A 22,185-nucleotide genomic window follows, 5' to 3' on the forward strand; every position below is an offset into this window, starting at 1 on the left:
CAACTTAAGGTCAGAAGAAACCATCATGATCATCTATAGACCTCCTCCACATGGCAGGCCACAGAATCTCACCCACCCACTCTTGTAATAGACCCCTAACCTCTGACAAAGTTTTTGAAGTCTTCATATCTTGCTTGGAAAACTTCAGATTACAGATAATCCACCATTTATGCTAGTAAAATCTAAAAGCTGAATTCACCCCCCTGCTGGAAGGTGGAAAATTCCCAGGTTCTCAGGTCTTTAAAATTTCAAGGCAATCACATTCCAATACATACTCACTTCTGGAGCCAGAACAAAGGTTTGCATAAACTTCCTCATTGGTTGCCCATTATTAGACAGTTCCCCCATGACTTGCACAACTACACCATCACTCAAGGTCGCATGTGCATCAACATGACGAATCTTAGTGTGACATTCACTGAACTGTAGGGACATCACCTTCTTATGAATCTCCTAGAAACAAATAAAGGACTAATTTTAAAACTAAGCAAAAAGAGAATTTAAACAGAGCTAACATGGCTAGTTATATTAATAATTTGATCCTGAGATAAGATTACTCCCACTTACTTCCAACTCGAAGGAGATAAGGGAACTTACTAAACACTAACTGGTTGAAAAAGAGGCTAATCACTTAAAAAAAGCCACTACTCAGGTTCTCCAAAAGAGTTTTAAAAAAAGCTCTGACAAGCAAATTTTTATCTAATTTTCCAGCTAAGCTGCTGAAGGCAAGTAATAAGTTTTCAGTTTCCAAGGTCAACCAATGAAATCAAATGATTCATTTGTTTGAAGAAGGAGAGGAAAAAAAAAAAAAAAAAAAAAAAAAAAGACACCCTAGCATTCTTCCAAGGTATTAGTACAAACCCTGTCACAGCAGTATATGAATACTATGAATTCTAACCACTGTACTAGGTCATCTATTTCATAATTACATAGGTCTCCTACCACAAAGGGAGGTTGTACTGGACAATAAAGAAAAGTGACCACACAGCGCTCAGAGTGGGGACTGTCAAGTTACACACATTCCCACACTGCAGATGCCTGCTTTTTGGGGGAAAAAAAAATCACAGCTACAAAAAAAAACGGGGGGGAGTGGGGGAGAATCTTATTTTCCTAGGTTTTATTTAAATGTTTAATAATCAAAACAGCATAGGTACAAAGCCAATGGGAAAATGCAGAACCTGACAAGATATTCCAGGAGTGTACAGAAACACTTCACTCAATCTTGCATTCTCATTGGCCAGGAGATACACAGACATTAAGTACTAAATGTTCATATTGCAGAGATTTGGCACACTACTATCTGTAATAGCTTACTTATTGTACAAGAAAAGCATAACACAAGTAAACTGAAAAAACAAAATTGATTGGCTAAAACATTATCATCATGGCTCAAAAGGAAGACTGTGTAAATCATTTAGATACATACAGCTTGGCCATACACTGCTTCCTGGGGCTTCCCACTGGCATCCAGTCCACCATGGACATAAGAGGAATTCCTGCCATAAAACCTGCAAAAACAATTAAGCTTCAAGTTTAGGCTTCTGACCATAAAATAAATGAATGTCAAGAATCATTAAGTCCTGTGAAGCGGTGTTAGTATTAGCATGTTGGGGAGGGGCGGTGGGGGTGTTGGTGAAATTAACTTCTGCAAGAGGGCAGCACAGGCTGACATCCAGGATCTGACTGGTGCCGGATGACAGGAGGTCAATATTTTCTAGCACATTACCAACACTTCCAGTGCTTACTGGGCTCTTAGAAAACATTTGGGGTTAATTACAGTAAAGGCATAGAACAGAACCAGGACTGATACGTGTAAACAAACCTTACGGGGGACTACAGGAAACTTGGCCACACTCATGGTAAGTGGTCATCTAGCTAACTAAAATCATGACAGATTTTAGAGTTTACTGGACAAGAGTTTCAACCTGTATTTCCACTTTCAGCTGCTTCTACAACTCCTGAGCACTGGAGGAACAGAACTTACCTTCTAAATCCTCCAGAACCGTATTTACCAGTATCTTGTTTCTAATAAGCCCATCCATAGGTTTTGTGTTTTTTTTTTTAAACTGTGGTTAAGTTTTATTGTCATTTAGCTTGAGCATATTTCGAGTGTGTGCATCTCACCAGGTCAGAAAGGGCACTATTAAAATTTCAGGCTATGCTGGTTACATCTCTCATAGACTTACTAGATCCTTATCAACATTCTATGAATTGCTCAAAGCTATTGGGCAAGAAGAATCAATCTTTTATGGCAGTTTACTCGACAAACAGGTTGGTGAAGTTAAATCTACAGGGGATAATTTGTTCTCAATTTTGCCCTTCAGTTTTTTCAGCAGTAATAACCACAAATGCACTGCAAAAATTCAGAAACCTTTGACAGTGTAGATTTAAAAGGAGCCATTATTCCAAGCAACAAAAAAAAAATATGTAGGCTGTGATCCAATTCAATTGGAAGGAAAAAAAAAAAAAAAAAAAAACACAGACAAGAAGGTAACAGAAGTCAACTGACTAAAAACCAGCTACGAGACCAATATTAATCACCTTGTTCGTTCCTCGTTATAACTGAAATACAAAAATTTATTTACACTCCAAGAAAGAACTTTAATTTTATGTTAACTTCAGTCACTAAAACACACAGAAAACTGGAGGCGAGGTTATTTAATGTTTCAGTTAATGAAAAAGTAACAGGATTTAAGGTAAAGTTTCCATTCAAATGAGGTTTAACTCACTCTTACTGTACAGAACTACTAAACTTTTCTGAAATCAACAAAAACCGTTCAAAAGTCAAATCCCAAATTAAGACTGTAAAAACTATTTTAATTCTGTTCCTGATGCAGTCAAGAAAGGATAAAATAATTGAATTTCATTGCTCTTATTTTTAAACAAAAAAATAGTGATAATCTATGTAATGGCACATTCAATACAAAAAAGAAGGAAAAAGTTATGGAACTTAATGGTACATTATCTACAGCCATTTTTCAAACCACTATCTTTCTACTGCTTCTTGTTGGATTTGACAGAATTGACATTAATTTTAAATTAGTCTTCCAAACATAAGAAAGTTTTTATCTACCCAGCAGTTCGAAGTGCAAACTAATGGGCAACAGTTAACAAGTTACAACATAGCCTCAATATAACAGACTAATGGGGGAGAGGGGAGTCCATTAAAACAGAAAGTCAATTATACCCAAGTATCGGAGGGGTAGCTGTGTTAGCCTGGATCTGTAACAGCAACAAAGGGTCCTGTGGCACCTTATAGACTAACTGAAAAGTTTTGAGCATGAGCTTTTGTGAGCACAGACTCACTTCATCAGATGAAGCATCTGATGAAGTGAGTCTGTGCTCACGAAAGCTCATGCTCAAAACTTTTCTGTTAGTCTATAAGGTGCCACAGGACCCTTTGTTGCAGTTATACCCAAGGGTTTACAAGGCAGAACTCAGGGGCTGCTCAGACTGACAGCTGCCCACACTCTACCCTGAGCATGGCGACTCCTCAGATCCCAGCCACTGGGGGCGGGGGGGCGACAATTTAGCGGCAGCAGGCCAGCCAAGGACCCCATGGCTAAGGCGGTCCCAGCCGCGGGGGGGAGCCAGCCAGCAGCGCGAGGGATCCCTTTACAGTACTGTACAGTACTCTATGGGGGGGGGGGGAAAACAGCCGTCTGTTAATCACCGATGTCCAGCAAAATGTGGTCCACTATAACAAGGGTTTACTGTATTGTTATTTTTGTCATCTGTAAGAAATACGTTCCCCAGAAACATTTAATCCTCAATGTACACATATTTCTGCCTTCCTGCAGACCTTCGATTTTAACTTAGAGGGGCCAAAGATTGAAAATCAAAAGTGTCTGCTTTAAAGGAGAATTTTAACATTGTAAACTAACCAAACACATTTTCTTGCGCACTTTCTCGTAAATCTGTCATTTTATATGGATTTGGATGAGGTATAGATAGTTAGCGACGATATAAAACAGACTGAAACACCTTACCCAAAAAGTTGCTACAGCTGCTCCACTAGGCTAGCCCTTTCTTCACATGTGATTTATCAAGGATGTTTTACACAGAGTATTTTCAGGGACATTGGCGCACACACTGATCAAATACGCACCAATCTCATCTAAGATTAAAAACACACCTACCTGCTCTTCTGAAAATAACCATGTGGATTCTCTCTCCTAAAAACAGTGCCTCCAGTATACATCCTACCAAAAAATCCTTCAACTCTTGCAAGCCAGGACAATGGCTATACCATAATGGGTACGTTCTACAGCAGGGGTGTACAAAGTGGGGGAGGCCCCTCTGGGGCAAAAGGGGGACATAAAATTTCATAAGGGGGCACACCATGATTGTCAACTGGGTCTCCAGGTCATGTATCATTAAAAATGTTGAAATATATGTTACTGTTTTCAGGTATGTGTATTTACATGTATATACCAATTAAAATTTTTATATTCTACATCAGCAGTGTCCAACAGATCACCACACTAGTGGTTGTCATCTTTCAATATTCGCCATGTTATATTACACAAAACTTTATTAAATAGTATCAGAATATTGGGAGGTATTTCATACTACATAATACAAAGCACAAAATTTCAAATGATCATTTAAAGGCTCCAAGAGCCACGGGTTGGCCACCCCTATGTGCGCCACAATGCAGTGTCCTACTCGCCACATGTAACAAGTGACAAACATATTGGACATCATGGTTCTATGTACTTATTTTCTTACACATGCTGAAAGATTTTTTTTTTTTTAAATATGAACGTAACCGAAATTCACCAGTTGGGACGACATTAAGCAGGTGGGGGGGTTGGGAGGGGGAGGACTGCTAACTGCAGGGAAAGTGAGGCCTGATGTAAAAAATTTGCTCATCCCTGCTCTAGAGCCACATAACTTTACTAGCCCCAAAACACACTTTAAAGTCATTTTCAGGAGAAAATATCTATTCTAAACCTGAAATTAACAGAATAAGGTTCCTAAGTGCTTACAAGATGAATGAAGGACATGTAATGGACACAGCAGATTAGAGCACCTCAAAAACCTAATTTCAAGCACAGCTACAGAGATCAGCAAAACATGCACATCTTCCTATATGGACCTAAGTTAAAACCCTCCCTTAGCAAGAGGCTCAACCTCCTCCTCAGGTAGATTCATGAAAGACGTACATTTCTTGTTCACGTGGAACTGTGCAATCCCACCAGATCCTGGCTTTGGACAACTGAACTGACCTGCAAAGCCACTAATGGAAACATACCAAACTGCTAATCATTTAAGGCTACTGATCCTATCCAAGACATGGTTTTCGTCTATAAGTTACAGTGCCAAAAGTTTAGTTCTTGCATACAGTAATCTACAATTCTCATCCATGACACATCACAGAAGCTATAGCACCAATGAAAGCTGCAGAGGTCACCTGGGATAGAACTCATATGCAAATAAACAAGAAACAAAGCTATGCTGAGTTGCACTCCTACATCCTGAAAAAGCCAAACTATTGGCTTGAGTTTCAGGGGGTGTCTACTGGCAAGAATCTCTGGAGTGGTCCTAATTTTTTTTTTACTGAAAAAAAGACTGAACACTAATCCAACTCCTCTCTAGTTACTGTGAATCTGTTACAATTCCTGCAGACAAATCTCAAATAATATCAAGCCCTTAAAATCACAGCCTCTGTAGATGTAATAGCTCAGCTGCAGATCAGACAAACACACCAAGGAACTCAAAGATTCTACTGTCTTTCACAAGAAGCCACATCCCAATGTCCCAACCTAAGAAAACTGGGCTGGCTTGTGGATAGAGGTCTCCAAGATGTTCTGTTGCCTGCAGAACTGTGCCATTTCAGAGAGAAGACAATCCAGCATTTTCCCAAATTGCTCAAAGGTGTTATCTGTACTCTGAATATGCTCTGTAGTAAGGGACACCAGCTGCTGAAAATCCCAGAGTATTCTTAAAAAATATGCCAGGAGGCTTATGACTAATTGTCCTTGACACACTGATTTGTTAAGTACCTTTCCTTGACCCTGAGCTTTCTATGTCAACAGCTCCTGCTGCCTATCAACATGTACAGGAGCTGCTGGGGAACTGCTTGTCACAAAAGCTGCATACCCTGAGTTTCTGTGACTAGAGCTGGTAAGTACCCAGCACCAATCTAAAGAATCAGATTTGTGTCCATTATGCAGTGTCTCAGCAATCTGCTCAGTGGTTTTCTTCTGCTAAAAGAGAACAGGAACAGAATTAAAACAAATCTGGTGTCAATCTGAGGACAGGAAGAGAGCAAACACTAAAGCAAAAGACAGACAAATCCAGATAAGTGTTGAACAGCAGACTGTAAGCCCCAAAAACAAAACTGAAATCACCAAGAACTCCATTTTACAAGAACAATTTGCTCCATCCTCTCACTTGTGTATAAATAAAAAATATATCCAGATCAACATACAGCAGATAAAGCTGCCTAAATAGCTATATATAAAATTACCTACTCAAAGCACACACATTTCATAAAAGATAAAGACAGCTTTCAGTAGAGCTGCAACGACCTACCTTTCAAACGAGATGGTGCATAATTTTCAATATCCCACCACATCCCATGAGTTTAGGGATTTGAGCCAATTCTCAAATTTAGATACAATAAATTCATAGTATAGTCATCCAAAATACAATCTACTTCTTATATTAAAAATACATACATCATTACCTGTGCAAGAAGTCAGGAGCTTTATTTAGCAAAGTGTAGTACTGCCTCACAAATTCCCGCCCTACAAGCAGGGGACTTGGCTTCTCCATCACCATTTCTTTGGTACACAGTATCAAATGCTGTAATTAAAAAAAATATATTTTAAATGCAACCCTACCATTTAACATAACAATCTGTGTGGACAGATGAACGGATGGACAAGAAATCGTGCCCGAAACAGGAATCACTATGTAGACTGCACCAATATGTAGTCAGAGACTCAAAAATACCCGAGTAACTCAAATTTAATAACTCATTATCTTGACAAATTTTTCTAATTTGAAATCTTGCAAACTAATTGGTAAACACAATGGCCATGTCTATGCATGAGCAACTTTTCCACACAAAACCCAACTTTTGCCAGAAAAAATGCAGAGCAGCTACACAACAAATGCAACTTTGTCTACAGCTTGTCGACAAAACCTGGCACATCCGCCGGCAGCATTATACCTCTCCCCATTCAGGTACAAACACCTTTCTCAACAATGTTCTGTTGATTAAACAGCTGTGTAGACATTGTGGCGCCCTTTTGCCAAAAGACAGCTTCCAATTCACCAGGCAGCCCTGTTTGCAGAGCTTCTGTTAAGCCGTTCTGTTGAGAGAGGGATGGGAAGCCTGGTTGCTCCGTCGGCACAGCGGACTGCTCTTTCCATCCGCTTTATGTATAAATGCGATCTCTCGACAGAAGTTTCACCAGGAAATCCCTTCTGACAGCAACTTCGGTTGACAGATGCTTCTCATGTAGATGTGGCCAATAGCTTCAGTGGAGACAGACAAGTGGCAGGCTATGCAGGTTGACCCTCTCTAGTCTGACACTCTTTGGTCCAGCAACATCCATGGTCTGGCACTATTTTACTTAGCTGGATGTCCACGTATAATGGACATGATCAAGTTTCCCCAAGGTCCCCCGAAGTTTTACAGCCACCAGTCCTGGCTATTATTTAGATCTAATTTACCCCGTAAATGTCTTCTAAGAACCCAACAAGCACTGGAAGTATTGGTAATGCTGCGACACAGTCTGAACACAATACAGTTGCAAGCCCCTCATGCTGTAGCACTGAGCATTACTATCAGACAGTCTCTCAATGCTCACTCCTTTTGACAGCCTTGCCCAGAGCATTCAAGCCAAAAGGTGAATAACTGAGGGAAATTTAATCGCTTGTTTACACCAAAGCCTTAACAGCACAATAAGGTGGACAAAATTATATCAGTTACTGGACCACATTCTGTTTACACAAACAAGCTTCTTGGCTTATACAGAGTTCTTCAGATCAGGTAAAGCTAGAAAGTCCACCACGACTTTGGAGAAAATGGATTTCAAAAGGATCATGAAGAGCATTGACAGACTTTCTGTACAAATGTGAGGCAAATATTGAAACGCACTTCTCCACAAAGTTAAGTCACTCTCTCAAGATGATGACTTTCCATGCAAGAATAAGACCTGTAGGTCACAAGTACTGACTGGGTAACACATTTCACAACATTGTCAACTTGTGTCATGGAATGTTAGTGTAATCCTTTTTAACTGACTAAACCTACACAAGGAAATGCAACAAACACAAGCAGCTACATAGACCATCTACACTACACTTTCTACATGAGGGTAAAATGGCTCACAAATTAAAACAGGATAGTGTGAGCCCAAGTGCAGTTTAGGGCTTGTCTATGTGGAAACATGCAGAAAAGTTAATCTGAAGTTGATAAAACATATTCAGCCACTCTGTGGGCACTCTCATTCAGAATTAAAGTGGTCTTAGTTTTAGCTACTGAACTAAGTTAATCAAATTAAGGTCACTAATTTTGAACAGTAACATCCACACAAGGTCTAATTAATCCATTTTAAATTCACATATTGCATTATTTCAGATAATTTTGTTGAGTGTCTTACGTTTGTCTACACTGAGACAAACAGTGTGAAGTAGAACAGGATGATCTGTCCCCACCACACACAGGAAGTAATCCTGATAAGTACTATGTAAAGCCCAAGACTTAATTTGAAATTGTGCAGTTTTCCCAGTCTATGTGACAAGCTATGGTCAGCACTCAGCCTGTTAAGACTCTGTCATGAATTTCAGCAGGTTCCTGAACTGTGCGCACACCACTCAGGCTAGTATTAAAGTGCAGAGCCCTTCACACCCAAACTTGGTGAGAAGCACAACATGTAGGCTGTATAGTTGATGGGAATCTTCTTTCCCCGTAGAAAGAGCATTCCGATCTCCTCAGTACAGAGAGCAGAAAACTGAGAAGACTGCCTTGGCTGACTTTCAAAAAAAAGGCAGTCAGAGATTGAATCCTTAAATCATGATGCAGGGAACACTGATAAGGAGTTCTACCTGCCTCACTGTCCTTTCACTTAACCATGAATGACAACTGGCAACGTTGTCTGAGACACAGCTGAATTCTACCAGCAGATCTTACAATCCTATTCCTTGACAGGACGTGACCTGATTGTCCATTTAAATGCAGACTGCAGTCCTTGAAATGCACACAACTGTCCCAACTGCCAAAAACTACATATCCATAGTTTCTGCTTCTGGACAAAACACTCCCTGTGTGTTTTTTCCTACATGAACTCCCTTACCAGGCTATGTAGTGATGCTACTAAAACCAAAACTGAGTTTGTTTTTAACTATTGTCCCTGAATTGTCACTGGACCAATGAAGCCTTAGGGTCATCTGCGATGGCTACTTGTCTCCAGCAAAACCAGAAGGGACTAATGAAATTCTGATGGGGAAGTCATTAAATGCAAACTACAACTATATCAGCATTGACACTTCCGTCTTCAAATCCCGTCTACACGTGTCCCTAATTAATGGATAAGCACACTGCAGCAAGCAGTAAACCAACCAACAGCAATGTAACTTCCAACGTCTTTGGGACGCAACCACCATTATGGTGGCTATAAGGCATAGAAGCCAGCTGACTAAAACATCAATATCATTCTTGTCTTTCATTTTAAAAGTGGTAAAAGTCATAACTGGTAAGAGAAAAAAAATGGATACAATTTAATCTTCTTATCACAGAGCATTAAACACACTGAAGTAGCACCTTCATGAGAAAGCAGTTGATATGCGAATGACAACAATCTCTAAAAGGCACTTCAACTTGGTATCCAAGGAAATTAAGAGGCGAGAGAAATCAAGGGCTGCAGGAAGAGTTAACACTGAGAAACGCAATGGCAGCCAGAGCAAACAATGTGAGCAGCGAAGAGGAGCATCTAACAAGGAGTTTACCTGGGAAAGCATCCAAGAGATGCTCAGGTGAGGGTGGCTTTTGAGGGGGTTGCGTCGTGAGCTGGCGGATTGAACATCTGCCTGTGTGTCTGAGCACTTGTTTTGCAAGAGGGGCAGTCTGAAAGCGTGTTTGGTGCAAATATCAACCCTCAGGTCCATCAGAGAAGGTGAAGACTTTCTGGATAGAAATCACCATTTAGTACTGCAGGAACAGCAGGCCATGAAGAGAACTGTAAGCATGTTACCTCCACGAGAAGCAAATTCGGGTCTCTCCAACTGCAGCGGAGATAAGCAACCACTTTCAGCCTCTCTGCACAGGTGATAGGGTGAAGATAGCTGTCACATACCTCGCATGGAATGGATCAGAAGATGACCCCACAGACTGTAAGGCATAGGGGTTCTATGACCACGATGCATAAGAGAAAACGGGTGATGGAAGGAGTCATCCATCTGCCGTCTGGATCCAGAATCCTGGCAAGTTTGCTACTTAGAATCCAGGATGTTACAGAATCTCTTCCAAAAAAAAAAAACAAAAAAACAAAAAACAAAAAAACAAAAAACCACAGACTATTACTAGTTCCTCCTTATCCATGTATAACAACCATTAATAACATTATCCATTACAGTATCCATTAATGACAACCAAAAGCAACCCTGACAAGATCAATGTGGATTACATAACCCTAGGAAAAAAGCTCAAGGAATATGGCACGCAAGTGGTATTCTCGTCCATCCTCCCTGTGGAAGGAAAGGGTTGGGTAGTGATCATCAAATTGCCGAGGTAAATGTGTGGTTACAATAAGTAATGTAGCAGAGAAGGATCTGGTTTCTTTCACCACAGGATTCTGTTTCAGGAACAAAGATTGCTAGGAAGAGATGGGATCCATGTAATGAAGAGAGAAAAGAGCATCTTTGTGGGCAGGCTTGTAAACCTAGTGAGGAGTGCTTTCAACTAGGTTCGTCAGAGGACAATGACGCAAACCTTGGGGAAAGAGTAGGGAACAACAAAGTAGGATTCCTGGGTGAAGAAGAGAAAGTGCACCAATCAGCCACTTCTCTAACATGCTTGCACACAGATGCAAGAAGCCTGGGAAACAAACAGGAGGAACTAGAGGCCCTGGCACAGTCTAAATAGTATAAAGTGGTTGGAATAATGGAGACTTGATTTGGATGACTCGCATAACTAGAGCACAGTCATGGAAAGGTATAAACTGTTCAGAAAGAACAGGCGGGGAGAAAAGGAGGAGCTGCACTCGATGTGAGGGAGCATTATGATTGCTCAGAGCTCCAGTATAAGGAGGGAGAAAAGCCACTTGAATGTCTTTGGGTTAAGTTTAGAGGCAGAAGCAATAGAAGCGATGTTATAGTTGGTGTCTGCTATAGACCGCCAGATCAGGGAAATGAGGATTTCATCAGTCAGCTAAGTGAAGCTTCCAAATCACAGGCCCTGGTTCTCATGGGAGACTTTAATCATCCAGACATTTATTGGGAGACCAATACACCAGCACACAGACAATCCAGGAAGTTTTTGGAGAATGTTGTGGATAACTTCCTGGTACAAGTGCTGACGGAACAGACCAGGGCCCATACAGAATTTGACTTGCTGCTCACAAACAGGGAAGAACTAGTAAGAGAAATAGAAGTGGGTGGCAATCTGGGCTGCAGCGATCATGAGATGGTAGATTTCAGGATTCTTACAAAAGGAAGAAAGGTGAGCAGTAATAGATAGACCCTTGATTTCAAAAGAGCAGGCTTGGACTCCCTGAGATAACTGATGGGCAGGATCCCCTAGAAAATGAAGATGAAGGGGAAGGAGTTCAGGAAAACTGACAGTATTTTGAAGAAGTCTTGCTGAAGGCACAGGAGCAAACCATCCCGCTGCATAGTAAGAAACACAAATATGGTAAGCAACCAGCTTGGCTTAACAGGGACATCCTTGGTCAGCTTAAACTCAAAAAGGATGTGTATAAGAAGTGGAAACTTGGACAGAGGACTAAGGAGGAGTATAAATATATGGCTGGAAAATGCCAGGCAGTAATCAAGACAGCAAAGGCACAATTAGAACTACAGCTGGCAAGGGATGTAAAGGATAACAAGAAGGTTTCTACAGGCATGTTAACAATAAGAGGGTTATCAGGGAAGGTGTGGGGCTGCTACTGGATGAGAGAGGTAACCTAGTGACAGATGATGTAAGAAGAGCTGAAGTACTCCGTGCTTTTTTTTTTTTGCTTCAGTCTTCACATACAAGGACAGCTCCCACACTATGGCACTAGACAATACAATATGGGAAGGTGGTGGGCAGCCCTCAGTGGGGAAAGAATGAGTTAAGAGCTACTTAGAAAAACTGGATGTACACAAATCCATGGGTCTGGATTTAATGCACCCAAGGGTACTGAGGGAATTGGCAGATGTCATTGCCGAGCCTTTGGCCATTATCTTTCAAGACTCTTGGAGACTGGGAGATCCCAGATAATTGGAAAAAGGCAAATAAAGTGTCCATCTTTTAAAAAAAAGGGAAGAAGGGCAAACCAGGGAACTATAGACCGGTCAGCCTTACCTCAGTACCTGGGAAAATAATGGAAGAGAGTCTCAAGGAATCCATTTTGGAGCATTTGGAAGAGGGTACACGGAGGGTACTACAAAAGTAGTCAACACAGATTCACTAGGGGCAAGTCCTGCCTGACCAATCTGATTATTTTCTATGATGAGTTAACAGGCTCTGTGGACTTGGGGAAAGTCAGTGAATGTAATATACCTTGAATTCAGCAAAGCTTTTGATACAGTCTACCACAACATGCTTGCCCATAAGTTAAGGAAGTACGGATTGGATCTATGGACGATCAGACAGACAGAAAGCTGGCTTGACGGTCGGGCCCAACAGGTAGTAGTCAGTGGCTCAATATCTGGATGGCAGTCGGTTTCAAGTGGAGTGCCCCAATGCTCGGTTCTGGGGCTGGTGTTGTTCAACATCTTTATTAATGACCTGGAAAAGGGATTGGATTGCACCTTCAGCAAGTTTGCAGATGATATCAAGGCAGGGGGAGAGTTAGATACGTTGGAGGGTAGAGATAGGATCCAGAGTGACCTGGATAAGTTGGAGGATTGGGCCAAATGAAATCTGATGCAGTTCAACAATGAAGTATAGAGTCCTGCACTTGGGATGGAAGAATCCCAAGCACTGTTATAGACTAGGGACCAATTGGATAAGCAGTAGGACAGTGGAAAGGAACCTAGGGATTACAGTGGATGAAAGGCTAGATATGAGTAAACTCTGTGCCCTTGTAGCCAAGAAGGCCAATGGCATATTGAGGTGCATTAGGAGGAACATTTCAAGCAGATCTAGAGAAGTGGTTGCTCCCCTCTATTTGGCACTGGTGAGGCCACATCTGGACTACTGCATCCAGTTTTAGGCACCCCACCACCGAAAGAATGTGGATGTGCTGGAGCAGGTTCAGCGGAGGGCAATGAAAATTATTAAGAGGATGAAACATGACCTATGAGGAGAGACTGAGGGATTTGGGCTTATTTAGTTTACAGAAGAAAAGACTGAGAGGTGATTTAATAGCAGCCTTCAACTTCCTGAAAGGGTGCTCTAAAGAGGATAGAGAGAAACTGTTCAGTGGTAACAGACAGCAGAACAAGGAGCAATAGTCTGAAGTTAAAGAAGAAGTTGGTTGGATATGAGGAAAAACTACTTCACCAGAAGGGTGGTGATGCACTGGAATGTATTGCCTAGGGAGGTGCTGGAATCTCCATCCCTAGTGGTTTTTAAGTCCCCGCTTGACATAGTCCTGGCTGGGTTGACTTAGTCGAGGTTTATCCTGCTTGAAACAGGAAGCTGGACTTGATGACTTCTTGAGGTCCCTTCCAGCTCTGTGATTCTATGATTCTATCTGAATCTTACAAGGTGAAACAGAGGGCATGACTCAGCAGCATGGCAACAGGTCTGGAGACCAGCAGACTTGCAACAAAAACTAAAACAGGGACCTGCTGGACACTTCAGTAACCCGGGAAGCATGCCCTGCCTCAAAGAGTCTCTAATGCCCAATTGCAGACATATCAATAGGAGAAGATAGGTAAAGATTTCTCGGCACATCAGTATAGCAATTGAAACCATTCCTAGCACAAGTCCTCAGCTTCACTGTCACCTTGATATATCAGCCCCAGGAGGCTGCTCCAGCCCAGCGAGGCTAGAGTGGCCTCCCCAGACACCCTCCACAACCTGTTTAATCAGTTTACTAGTTAAACCTAGCATTTAACCAATTAAACAGGATTTTACATCCCTAATACAGGTGATATAACACCACCTGTCTTGCTAGGTACTAGTTACCTCCTTCCCATCAGTGTGCTTGTCTGACACTAATGCCCTGACTGAAAAAGAGTACGAGCACATGACCTTCCTTTTTTGGAAGGCACCATACTTCATGTGCCACGGTACTAATTTTCAAGTCCTGAGCTAATGGCCAGTCCTCAAATGAGGTGCTGTCTGCAGAAGCACTGAGAAGTCTAGCCAGAAGAGACACAACCTGATCAACTGGTTTTGCCCAGACAAACGAAAAGCTAAGTCAGAGGTGTCACTGAACAGATGTCATAAACGTTCCAGGTTCAGCAACAACAGCGAACTACAGGAGTGAAACAAAATATTTGTAAGTCATTGAAGTATCAGGCAGTTTAGCTCAGTGAAGCATCAAACAAGGATCAAACATACAGCTTCAAGCCAAGTGTCAATGCCAAGGACTGATAAAACTGACTAACAAAATCACATTTGAAGCAGTAGCTTAAAAAAAAAACAAAGCTCTAAGATAAGCAGCTGGTACAGAGCTGAACCTGAAATACCTAAATCAGTTAAAACTTTGAGATAAGCCAGAGAGAGGAATGTATGCTGAATCCTCACAGAAAACATGAAGCTTCCAAAGACACAATGCAGCAATAAGCTGCATCAGTTAGAACTGTGGGAGCACTTGATAATCACCTATAAAAATAAACTCCTGGAACATTCTGGGGTTTCAAAGCAGTAAGCCTAGAGAAAACGTCTCTCCTGGTGACTCCTTTCACATAGCAAGCCTCCAAGTGCCAACCCGTAATAAAAACACTTTTTTATACATTTAATTCCATGATAAGACAGGGTTTGGGCTAGAGGCTGACAGCTTGACGCCCTCCATGCAATAACCTCATGAGTCCCTGAGGAGTCCTGACCCGTCTTCCCTGTAAACTGAAGGCTTGGGCAACCAATCCATATAGAGTCAAATGCCGCAGAGCACAACAGACAACAGCATGTGTTTCTGTTGCTGCTGCATGCTCGCACATGCCTGGGTGAAAATAAAATTTATGGATGGAAATAAATGGAGGGAACATTGGCCTTGCCCCCAGTTTGATAAACTCTGGGGTAGAGTATGCTCAGTAAGACAAGGCCCTCAAGGGGAAGGGAAAATAACGAATTAGGGCAGCATTTCCCAAAGTGTTGTATGCATACCACCGATAGTACACGAAAGGATTTCAAGAGGTACATGGCAGAAAATAATAAAAATTAGGAGATAAGCAATGGGATGACAGTGGGAGAGGGGGTACACCAATGAGGCCAAAGTCCCAAGAAGAGTACACAAATGTTTTAAGTTTGGGAAACACTGAATTAGGGAGCTCTCTAGCACAACTCACAATGGTAACAAGACAAAAGTAAAAATCCTCCATAGACATTAACTCTGGAAAGGCAGCAGCTCGATTTCACCAAGCTAAAAAGCTCTTCATGCTAAGAGTCAACACAAGCCATATTTTCATAATCAGTGTGTTTTTTAAAAGTTACTGTAGGACAAACAGTCAATGGAAATCAAACGATCTGAAGTTTGCATAGGATTCAGAGGAACCAATACTAAGTTCTCAGGTTTAAACATGGTAAACCAAAAGCATTCATATGCCATAGGCAAACAACAAAAATACCTTTAAGTACAAAACGAACAGTAGAGTATTCTGTTTGCCCACAGGAACACAACGTAATACTGAATCAAATTAGTCATTCACGTAGCCTAAAATCCCACTGCTTACAGTGGCAAGTACCAGCTCTGAGGGGAAGGTTCACAGAACCCTACAAGAGAAATAAGCAACCCACCAAACAAGTTTTGCCAGAAGCCCTATTAGTCAAAGACTGGTCAGGCTCTGGAATATGAAGATTTGTTTTCAACATCTTTACTGTAACTCTGGATACTCAACTGCAAGGATGTCCAGTCTTTCTTGAATCCTGCTTGTGCTCAGCCTCAGTTATACACTTGAACACCATGTACCTCAGACACATAACACACTGTGTGAAGTGTTTCCCCTGCATAATTTGCAGTTTTACCCCTTTCCATTTCCCCGTTCTTATATTTCCACAAAGGGTGAATAGAACTGACTGTTCCCCCTTCACCATATATCACTTTTTCTTGCTTTATATCCCTTTAAAGCAAGCGATCCTAACTCATAAGAGATTGTCTATGTTGGTTAGCACCACTATTACCAGTCTGAACACACAATTTCTGCTGTACCCTTGGAAACAGGGTTCAACAGATTTAAGACAGAAGGTGACTCTCCTCTCCCACCCCCAACAGGCTAGAACGGTCATCCAGTAGATTAAATATAAAATTGATAGCTAAGAAGTTAGAAGTCAAGCAGTGATGACCAAAAAGACAAAGGTGGGAGCCTGCACCCCACCTCACCAACTCCACTCTGAGTGTGGTATGCAAGCTACTTCACATGACTCAAGAAGGAGAAGTCAGAATATCCTGACATGGTCACAAGGGGAGGTTTTTTAAATGTGAATTTAACATTTAAGGTACTTCTCAGAATAGCCCGTAGCCCTTATGCCCTCCCAAAAGGGAGAATTCAATTAAACAAACACCACTAAACTAGGAAATGGAGCATTATGGTCTCTTTAGAAGACAGCTATAATTACAAAAACAAAAAACAAAAAACAAAATGCAAAGTGGTGGCAATACTTCCCATTAAACAGTCACAGCACCTTAGCTCTAACCCCATTTTCATCCATATAGGCTAAGAGACCTCAAAATGTATTACAACCTCGAGCAATTTGCCATTCTTCCTGTGGCCACAATCCCAGAACAGCAATTCTTATACTTACATGGAGGCCATTAGGCTTTCTGCAGCACTATTGATCCAGGGAATTCTTGCAGTCCTTGTATTTCACAACGGACTAGAAAGCTTAGGAGGCGGCAAGGTGCCATAACTAGGGCCATACTAAATTCACAACCATGAAAAAAAAATGCACCCTGGGCCATGAAATCTGTTTTCACACTAAGCAAGTCCTGTGTGCTTTTGCCATATACTGTTAAGGTTTCACAGGGGAGGCCAACATTGAGGGTAGTGTTCAACTGTGCATTGTGCAAACCGGGGGTTTGTGCAGCTGTATGTTGCTGCCACTGGGGGCTCTGCCTTCAGAGCTGGGCTGCCAGCAGTCAGCATTCTCCAGCTCTGAAGCCAGCGCCACCACCAGCAAAAACACCACACAAGTTGGGGTAGCAGTACCACAAGCCCATGCCTACAATAACCTTGCAACCCCCCTTTCTGGGTCAGGACTTTCACAATTACAAACACTGTGAAATTAACATTTAAATATGTGGAAATAATTGAATTTATGATTTCTAAAATCCCATGATCATGAAACTGATCAAAACGGACCATGAACATGATAGGACCCTACTTCCCCAGCTTCTCAGGATGAGACTTACAGGGGGGTGGGGGGGTGGCCTCAGAGCTGAGCCTGTTTTGCATCTCTCACATCACTTTAACCATGCAGTTTCTGGGTTTTGCATTTAGTAAGAGAATGGCAGCACACCTTGCACCTTTACAATTAAGGTTAATTAAGTTTGTTGTATATTTACATTATATTGATTCTGAAACGCAGTGTACAGGGGATACATAAATCTCAAAGATCTAATAGCCTGTGGGTAGGATCCGAGCAAACTAATGTATTCTTGTGGCTCACATGACATACAGATTTTAAAATGAACAGCTTAGTTCCTACATAAAGTTACTGTAGGGAATAGATGACATAAAGAGAACAACAGACAGAAAAAAAATAGGAGAAAGAAATTTTACATAAGACTCATCAGCAGTGCTAGAGGCAAATATTTTCTCCAGAGCGATGCTGAATCCAACGCTTATCTACTGCTCAAACAACAGGAATAAAAGTAACTGAAATTCTGATACAAAACATCCATATTCTGTCTTGATCTTTGCACCAACAGCTCCCAATCACCAGCAATGGGCATTCTCAGGACATCTTGAATGTACATAGAAATATCTTTGCCCGCTATTGTAAATACAAATGAAGGTTCAGTCTTCTCTACAAATGAAGTGGACACCACTGAATTAGACTGTTGTGACAGCCCATCTACATTAGATTTGTAGGAAACTGTTGGTGATTTACCTCCTGGAGTATTTCAGGATTCTGTCTACATCTCACTGGCAGGGGTCAGGAAGAGATTTCCCCACAATGTATTGAGGGAAGGTTTTATTAATCTCCTTCCTCTGAAGGATCAGGAACAGGCACAGCTAGGTACTGGACATAGAGCAGGCTGGACCAAATCTCTGAGATGAGATGCTCGGGTGCTTGGTGCTAACTGGTTCCTGCTCACACACCTAAGGCTGACTGATCAGCATATGCCGTGTGAGGTCCCTTCCAGGAGTATCTGAGTCCAATCCATTTATTTCCCTGCCATTGCAGGACCCTCAACAACTGGCATGCTTCAGTCCCTATTCTCTGCCTAGTGTAGGAGACTCCTCTAGTGGACTGTAATACTTTACCTCATTTCAGTTGTAGGGTCTAAAGTGGAACAGCTGTCTGGTGCTGGTGGCAGGTGACATCAGGCTAATCTAGTCACCCCTCTGTCCACAACTCTATGATTATGACTCCACTGTAAACGGATACACAACTGGCATGCTGAATGAAACTATGCAACACAACCTTTACTACCCATAACAAAGTTTTGTAACTAATCAAATCTAATTCTTATAATCAAATGAGTTCATACGAAATTACAAGGGTAGCAGTGCTGTGTTTAATAAAGAATTCCAACTTGTGATAACTATTAAGAGTTGTATAGCCAAAATGTTAGTGGATAAGGATATTACTTGGTAACTAAATTTCATATAAATCAGTTACTTTTAAAATATTTCAATACTTGATCCTTCTTTTTGCTAAATGTGTATGAACAAGATGTCATGTTTCAGATAAGCCAAGAGTAAGATACCTCAGAGATCAACATCAGGGCTATTGTGCTTGTGTTATCATCATAATCAACAACCATGGGCTCAATGCCAGGTGGTGTCTGATGCTCCTTCACTATTTTCTTCCATCTCTCCCTCTCTGGTGTGGAGTGGCTTAGACTTGTAGACTAGGACCGCACCAATATACTGCATCATCTACCCATTCTCTGTGGGGTCTGCCTCTCCTATTTGAGCCATTCATTACACTGAATACCAGGGACTTGACTTTTTGCTTGTCATCCATTCTGCAGATATGCCTAAATAGCTCTAACTTCCATTGTATAACCTTTTCCAGTAGATTCTCTTTCAGCTGTATCTCCCTATATAACCAGTCCATGAATGCTTCTCCCTACCCCATAATTTGCATATGGTTAAGACCTCTCAAATCCTTCTGTGGTCTACTCCTCTGTCACTTTAAAACTGGATTATTGTAATTCACTCTGATCAAGGCCCCACCTTGAATCAATGTGAAAACCTGAGCTACTACAGATGGTGGCCTACTTGACCAGCAGCATGTACTACCATGGACGCAGGACACCAGTACTCCAGGATCCACGATGGCTGAGTACTTGTTATTTCCAGATGAAATAAAAGTAAGTTTTAAGGCCCTAAAAGCGCTGAACATGCATATTTGGAAAACAGCATGGGACGGTGGTACTCTCCCATAGAGGAGATCAATAGAAACATACAAACTGGATGTACCCCTATTTAGAGAGAAGGCTGGCTACACAAAGAGTCCTTGATTTTAAAACGTATTGAAGCCACCATTCAAAATGTACATAGTACACAAGCTGAGAGAGTTCTGTACATCTGGGTCTCATGTTCATATCTACAAATGTAAGTTTTGCTTCAGGGTCATACCAGACTTGTAGCAAAAAATCAGCAACAACAGATTTAGGTATGCAAGTTTAACACTGTATGTTAGCAATCACACATGCAGATACATCACTCATGGAAATTTGTACAAACACAGCCTTGATTGGTTGATCTTCACAGCACTTGGTAAAGCACATCTGCTTCCTCAACCTTTCAGAGGTGATGCAGGGAGCAGCTTGATAGGAGATTATGGTTGTGGGGAGCTTTCTGACACAGTAGATTGTAGACTAGCTCCACACCAGAAACTAAGCCACTCCGCACTGGACAAGGAAAGATGGAAGGCAATAGCGACAGAGGTACCAGACACCAACAGGCGCTGAGGTTGCTGCTACTGCTGATGGTTGCTGATGATAATGATGAATACCTTTCTACCGTAAGTCTTCTCCCACAAGCCTGGAACCTGTCACACTTTCAAAGAACAGCATTCAAAACTGAATATTAAAGCGGGTGATCCAAAACGAAACACAAAAAGCTAGGACCAGCTGTCCTGGGATCCCCAGGCAAAAACAGCTAATGTCTACCTTGGCTTTCCTGCTGCACCTTTCCGTTTAAGGGTGCAGCGTTATAAGAGGAGGAGCGGGTGGAGCAGAGCTATTCAGGGTGCTGTGTTAGCTGAAAGCCCGCCCCCCCCATGCCAGGGCCTGCAGAAAAGGGTCCTGCCCCAACAGCAGCCATGCTGGGGGGGGGGCGGGTGTCGGGGTGCGGGGGGCGCCGCTCTGCCCAGCGCAGTGGGGGAAGCTGGGGCGGGGCAGGAAGGAGGCCGCAGGATTGGAAGCGATCCCAACACCAGGGGGACGACAGGAGGAACATGGCTGCACGTGAGGAGAAAGCGGCGGCGGCTGCCTGGGCTAGAGGGGGGCGACCGCCAGGCGCCTGCCGAGCCAGTCCCCGACGTAGGCCCCGGGCCAGGGGAAGGAGAGCCGGGCGACGGCAGCGCTGCGCCGTGGCTCAGCCGGGGATGGGGCGGAAGCACCGGGGCGGAGCCCGGCCCCTCCCGCGCCTCACGGCTGCGGCACTACGGGGCCGAGCGCAGGTCGGGCCCGCCCGAGAGCCGCACCTCCCGCCCCGCACTCACCTAGGGCAGCGCTCGGGGTCGGGTCGGAGCAGGGCGCTCCCGGGCCTGGTCGTGTCGGGGCGGAGCTCGGCCTCTCCCGCGAGGTGCCGGCTGCGGCGGGGGGGGGCCGGGCAGGGTCGCAGCGCAGCCTGAGGAGAGGGGCGGCGGCGCGGGCGGCGGGCGCTTTGCTTCACGTCTCCCTTATTGTCTCACCCCGGCGCCCTGCGTTCTAGGGCTGGAGCCCCCGTCACCGGCCTCCGCCAATCAACGGGCGCCCTAGTTGTGACGCCGGCGGGACGCTCCCTTCCCGCCGAACCGCTCGCGGGGTTGAACTGGGGCGAGCCGCTTCCGCCCGCGTGACGCAGAGCGCCGGGCGCGCGCCCCCTGCCCGCTCGTGTGCTATTAGGCCGGGGCGGGGCTATGCCCTTCGAAGGGAGCCCCGGGCAGTAGCACGAGCTGGGAGGATGCTTCCAGCCCAATCAACAGGGACCATACGGGGCGGGGGGTTCACCCCCTAAGGCAGTGCCACTTGCTGCAGGGATCATTCCAACCCAGTTTAGCAGGAGCGACAAGGGAAGGGGCTTGGCAGCCCTAAGCACTGACAGTAACTTGCTGCAGGGGTCGTTCCAGCCTTCTGGGCAGTGGCACTAGACGGGGGGACCTGGGAACTAGCAAAGGAATAGGCAGTGGCACTACAGTAACTGCACGGGATGGGAGAAGGAGCCCTGTAGCGCTGAGATTGGGGAGGAACTGACAGCCTTGTGGTCAAGGGCCACTCGCTGGATGTAGGTGCAGTTGCAATCCACAGAAGGATACTACGTGTGTTTCAAGAGTGGCAATTATTTGCCTAATTTTTTAAAAAATGCAATCTAGATTAAATTTGAAGCCTATAGTGTATTTGGGAAATTCCTTTTGAGGAAAGGAGGCAAAGGGAAAAAAGCAATGCTGTGTAATATAAATAGCGTGTTAGGATATGTTTATGTAATAACACAAAGCACAAGACATAAAAAGGAACCGGGCAACACTATATCCCC

At 43.2% G+C, this 22,185-nt stretch overlaps 1 protein-coding gene across 2 annotated transcripts in view; it reads right to left on the reverse strand.

Annotated features, from left to right (window-relative positions):
• The window catches only part of G3BP2 (G3BP stress granule assembly factor 2), a 48,943-nt gene extending 27,579 nt beyond the window's left edge, over positions 1-21,364 (reverse strand). For both annotated transcript variants that reach the window (XM_074993816.1, XM_074993815.1), the window contains exons 1-4: positions 21,173-21,364; positions 6,695-6,813; positions 1,427-1,508; positions 280-453 (exon numbers count right to left, since the gene is read on the reverse strand). In XM_074993816.1, the coding sequence (XP_074849917.1) occupies positions 280-453; positions 1,427-1,508; positions 6,695-6,789 (351 nt within the window). In that variant the 5' untranslated portion in view covers positions 6,790-6,813; positions 21,173-21,364. The remainder of the gene's footprint in view (positions 1-279; positions 454-1,426; positions 1,509-6,694; positions 6,814-21,172) is intronic.
• Positions 21,365-22,185: the final 821 nt, after the last annotated feature.

This window comes from Carettochelys insculpta, chromosome 4 (genome assembly GCF_033958435.1).
Source record: "Carettochelys insculpta isolate YL-2023 chromosome 4, ASM3395843v1, whole genome shotgun sequence".
NCBI lineage: Eukaryota > Metazoa > Chordata > Testudines > Carettochelyidae > Carettochelys > Carettochelys insculpta.